Source organism: Zingiber officinale, chromosome 9B, assembly GCF_018446385.1.
Source record: "Zingiber officinale cultivar Zhangliang chromosome 9B, Zo_v1.1, whole genome shotgun sequence".
Lineage (NCBI taxonomy): Eukaryota > Viridiplantae > Streptophyta > Magnoliopsida > Zingiberales > Zingiberaceae > Zingiber > Zingiber officinale.
In genome coordinates, this window is record NC_056003.1 from 97,283,099 (window position 1) to 97,288,752 (window position 5,654).

The 5,654-nt window shown below is 41.9% G+C and overlaps 1 protein-coding gene across 1 annotated transcript; it reads left to right on the forward strand.

The window, feature by feature from the left end:
- The first annotated feature begins 4,591 nt into the window (after positions 1 to 4,591).
- Positions 4,592 to 5,413, forward strand: LOC122023204 (mannose-specific lectin-like). Its single transcript, XM_042581284.1, has one exon. The coding sequence runs from the start codon at positions 4,592 to 4,594 to the stop codon at positions 5,411 to 5,413; it is 822 nt and encodes a 273-aa protein (XP_042437218.1).
- Positions 5,414 to 5,654: the final 241 nt, after the last annotated feature.

Below are 5,654 nucleotides of genomic sequence, written 5' to 3' on the forward strand. Positions count from 1 at the left end.
TTAGGTCTATTACACTTAGGAATATGGAATTTATGGCAAAATGATCAAAATTATCAAAAATGGCAACTAAGACTAGAATTAGGTATTTTCTATACCTTTATATATTATTTGCCATGTATTGTTTGCCATATGTCATGTCATGACATCATATTTAATTTATTATCATTTGAAATGTAATGATAATACTTAGGTTAGCTATATGTCATGCCTTATTTAAGTTTCATACTTTATGACATGACATCATGACATTGGCACATGTTTTTACTTATGATATTATTTTATGCCATGTCATCATCTCTTGCATTTATCAATTAATTTGATTTAAGGATAAAAACACAATTTGATATGGAGATCAAATTGTTGTTTAGAAAATGCATGAGAACTTAGATTAAGATGACCTAAACCATATCTCACATCAAAATTGACTTGGATGTGTTTGATACACCTTAGATGTGTGTGAGATATTAGGATCATGAGTTAGGATCAAGGTGCATAGTTCTTGTACCTAGATGAGCCTAATTCAAAATGGAGGATCATAGGGAAAGCTTGTGTACAAGTCATGTACACTTAGCCCTAAGATTGTGGTCCTAAATTGAATGGTTTAAAATCATTTCAAAATTGATTTGAAAAACCTTGATGAAGCTTTTCTAGTGATAGAATTCATCATTGAGCAAGTTGATACAAAGTTGAGGTAAACTTGAACTATTTCAAAGTTTTTAAACTTTGTATAAAGATTTGAAAATGGAAGTTATTTTCATAGAAAACTATGTTTCCATGATAATATATGTTATGAGGAATGTATCCTCAAAATTTTATAATTTTTAGAATTTTCTGTAATTTTGTAAGGGTTTCTGAATTTCGGGAGGAAGAAATTCAGAAATCAGATGTGTGACCGATCAGGAGGTTTCCTGATCGGTCCAGGGGATGCTGGATCGGTCACTGGACCGATCCAGGGAGCTCCTGATCGGTCTGGTGACCGATCAGAGCGTGTCAAAATGCTGATTTTCGATTGTTGTCTGAAATTTCAGCTTTGGAAGTTGGTGTTTTTGATTTCTAAAGGTTTGAAACTCTCCAAGACATTGTTGGTGCAATGGTCAAGGGGGAGTTGACCTTTAGGGGGAGCTTTACCTATTGGTCAAGGGGGAGTTGCCTTTTAGGGGGAGTTTTTACTAGTGATATGGGATTATCACTAAGTTGATTGTTGACTTTAGTATCAAGGGGGAATTTAAGGGTTTCAATGAAAGGTATGAGACTTTCATTAGGAAGAAACTCTTGACCTTGATTTACTCTTTTTGATGTGTGTCAAAAAGGGGGAGAATGGGAGAATGTCCAAAGAATGTTCAAGAAAGAACATTAGAGTTTGGGGAGAATGTTCAAGGAAGAACATTGGAAATATGTTCAAGGAAGAATATTGGAAAACCTAAGTTAGGTTATCGGGTTAACCTAACTTGATTATGATTTTTGTCAAACATCAAAAAGGGGGAGATTGTTGGTGCAACCTTAGGTCAAGGTTGACCTGGTTGACCTGACTCGAGTTGACCTGACTCGAGTTGTATTTTGATATTTGACGAGAATAGAAAAGTTCTATTCTGATGTTTGACGAGAATAGAAAAGTTCTATTCTGATGTTTGACGAGAATAGAGAAGTTGAAGTTGTATCTTGATGTTTGACAAGGATACAAACTTGGGAGATTATTGGTGCAATCTTTGGTCAAGGTTGACCTGGTTGACCCGACTTGAATTGACCTGATTCGGGAAAATTCCAAGCAGGGAACTTGGCACGGAAAAGTCCAAGTAGGGAGCTTGGCACGGGAAAAATCCAAGTATGGAGACTTGGCGTGGAAAAGTCCAAGCAGGGAGCTTGGCACGGGAAAAGTCCAAGTATGGAGACTTGGCACGGAAAAGTCCAAGCAGGGAGCTTGGCACGGGAAAAGTCCAAGTATGGAGACTTGGCGTGGAAAAGTCCAAGTATGGAGACTTGGCACGGGAAAAGTCCAAGTATGGAGACTTGGCACGGAAAAGTCCAAGTATGAAGACTTGGCACGGGAAAAGTCCAAGTATGGAGACTTGGCACGGAAAAGTCCAAGTATGGAAGTTTGGCATGGGAAGTCGGAGAGGGCTCGACAGCTCGTTCCCCGGACTAGGTCAGAGAGGACTCGGGAGCTCGTTCTCTGGACCAGACGAAGTCGGAGAGGGCTCGGTAGCTCGTTCTCTGGACCAGACGAAGTCGGAGAGGGCTCGGTAGCTCGTTCTCCGGACTAGGTCAGAGAGGGCTCGGGAGCTCGTTCTCTGGATCGGACATGGAAGTCGGAGAGGGCTCGGTAGCTCGCTCTCCAGACTAGGTCAGAGAGGGCTCGGTAGCTCGTTCTCAAGACCAGGAAGGCCTTAGGATTTAGGGATGGGAAGCTCTAAATCCACATGGGCATTGGATCGGTCAGCAGACCGATCCAGTGATACTATGGGTTTTCTGATCGGTCTGGTGACCGATCAGTAATCAAACAGTAGCTCACTGTAAATAATCTGATTGGTCACCAGATCGATCAGGAAACGATCAGGAGGCAGAGAAGGTAGGGGGATCGGTCTGTGGACCGATCCACCTATAGCCTGATCGGTCCACAGACCGATCAGGCTTCGGAACCGACACTCACAGATAGTTGGGGATCGGTCTGGGGACCGATCAGACTAGGGTCTGATCGGTCCACAGACCGATCAGGGACATCCTGGACCGATCAGGATGGAGCCTGATCGGTCCAGGCCTAGCCGTTGCGACACAACGGCTATCTCTGCTTCGTCTGTTTTCGTCTGTTCTTCTTCGCAGGTTGCAGGGAGATACCAGATGATATAAGGCCTCTACAGTGAAGAACGAGAGACAACACTGGAAGAGCTGCTTCTGCTAATTCTTCTTCTTCCTCTTGAGCTTTGCTGAGCTCTCAGTTTGCTGAAGCTTCGCATGAGCTTCGTGCTGGTTTTCTAGCTGCTGGAGCCGTGAAGCTGCTGCTTCATCAACGGACTCCGACGAGAAGGTAAGCAAGTGTGTTTACAATTTCTATTGTTCTTGTTTGTTTCCTCTATTGTTGTACTCCTCTGTTTTGCTGTTGCAAAGACTTTGTGGTGAGGTTTCTCCACCCAGAAGTAGTTCATATTAGCCGGTTATCCGGGGTTTCATCCACCGACGGATTGATAGGCTTCGTCCACCTTACGGACACGCCGAGGAGTAGGAGTATCATCTCCGAACCTCGTTACATCGCTGCGTCTAATGTTTGATCTTCTCGTTCTCGTTCTCGTTTCTATTATTTTATTTCCGCTGCGCTAACTTGATTTGTAAAAAGAAACGCGAATTTGGAGTCGGCTATTCACACCCCCCCTCTCTAGCCGCATCCGAAGGTCCTAACATTAGCGACGAATCAAGATGGTGTTAGCGACGACATTAGGAAAATCGTAGCTAACTTGTTTGTGACGAAAAATTTAGATTCGTTGCAAACAAATTTTTTAGCGACGAACGATTTTAATTCTTCGATTAAAATTATTTAGCGATGAGTTAATTACGTCGTTAATTTATTAGCGACGAAACATAAAAAAATCTTCACTAATAATTGTTTACGACAAACTTATAACGACGATTCTAGCGCAGCGATGAAAAGTTATCGTCGCAAATATTTGTTAGCGATGAACATTAATATGTTAGCGACGAAATATTTCATCACTAAATATCAATTTTCTTGTAGTGTAGGATTTTACTTGCCTATCATCTGATTAACCTTGATCTATTAAAATTTCTTATCTTATGATTCATATCCGATCAAGTCTGATCTACAAGAATTTGTGATTGCCAAACACTTATTTGACTTGTTTAGACTTCTCATCTCCTACTTAATATCTGATTAATTTTAACTTGTCAAGATTTTATCATTGTCAAATATTCGATCTTTCTTAATCTATTTGGATTTCTCTTCTTACACCTAAAATATGGTCCTTTATGACCTGTCAAAACTTCCAACGTTACCATGGATCCTCTTGTTTATGCATCCATTTGTTGATATTCTTTATTGTCAATATAGCACGATTGATTTTCATCCAATGTTCGATATATATGCCCTCATATGTATTTAATATACTGGCATTTAAAAAAAAAACATGCACTTCAGCTTGTCTCAAATTCACTACTACCTAAATCACAATCATCAATTTTCAATAAATTTTTTTTGTCATTGGCTAATAACCTTTTATGTATATTAGAAATTTTAAGCAAGATTATGACTTACTGCCAACCAAATAATGTGGATGAGTTGGCAGAATAACGTTCCGTAAAAATTCGGTCAATATTATATATTTTTTTTAATATTTGCGCATTACAATGGTAGCGAACTTAAAGTGAAGTGGCATATATTTATTGGCTAGTTTTGTCCTACTCTACAAATCAATGATAAATTATTTACCTGGATTATCGACCGCACAACCACTTGGTATAATTTCGAATGCTTTAATTTTAATAAATAAATTTATCACCTTCTCATCTATAAATAGATGGGAATTGCATGATACTCTAAACAAGCGATCACTTGACTGAAGTGAGTGACATCCGTAGCTTAACCATGGCTTCCCATGTCATGCTCTCTGTTGCTCTCCTCCTCGGCCTCTTCCTGCCTTCCTCCATGGCCAACAACGTTCTCTTAGGCGGTGACAGGCTGAACACCGGCGAATCCCTCAGAGAAGGGAACTTTAAATTCACCATGATGTCCGACGACTGCACCCTGGTGCTGAACGACAACGACCAGACCGTGTGGTCCTCCCCCACCAACGGCCTAGGCAACAACTGCTTCGCCCACTTGCAGACCAACGGCAACCTCGTCATCCGCAACGACAATGGCCAGGTTGTTTGGTCGAGCAACACCGCCGGCGAGGAGGACAACTACATCCTCGTCCTGCAGAACGACGGCAGCGTCGTCATCTTCGGCCGCTCTATATGGTCCATCCCCCCCGGTTCCAACACCGCCACTTCCAAAGGCGCCGTGATCGTCAAAAGGGGCCGCAGCGATGAATCCACGAACATTCTCTATGGAGGTCACAAGCTGCGCACCGACGAATCCCTCAAACAAGGGGACTATACATTCGTCATGCAGTCCGACTGCAACCTGGTGCTGTACGCCAACAACAACAACCAGGTCATGTGGTCCTCCCAAACCAACAACCTAGGTACGAGGTGCTTCGCCCGCATGCAGACCGACGGCAACTTAGTCATCTTCGAGGGTATTAACTTCAACAAAATTTGGGATAGCAACACCCGCGGCCCGGAGGGCAAGTACATCCTCGTCCTGCAGCGCGACGGCCACGTCGTCATCTACGGCAGCCCTATATTTACGATCCCCAACGATGAACCCACGAACAGGAAGATCGCCATGGTGACTAAAAAATAGTTGCCTTCACCACGAAGGATGCATGGGTAGCTATTAAATAAAAGCGAATAAATTGAAGCGAGGCATAAATAATAATTAGCTAGCTACATGGTGGCATAGCACGTAGCCTCGTTGTTCTGGTGTACGTAACTACTGTTAAGTTGGTGTGAGTCGATCACCTTAATTATCTATCTGCTCTGCCTTTTTTTAGTTGAATTGCATTGAAAAAAGAAAAATAATTAATTAAAGAAATCTAATAGTA

Excerpts from the sequence above, each read along its gene's own strand:
- LOC122023204 (XM_042581284.1), top strand. The coding sequence starts at position 4,592 with ATGGCTTCCCATGTCATGCTCTCTGTTGCTCTCCTCCTCGGCCTCTTC.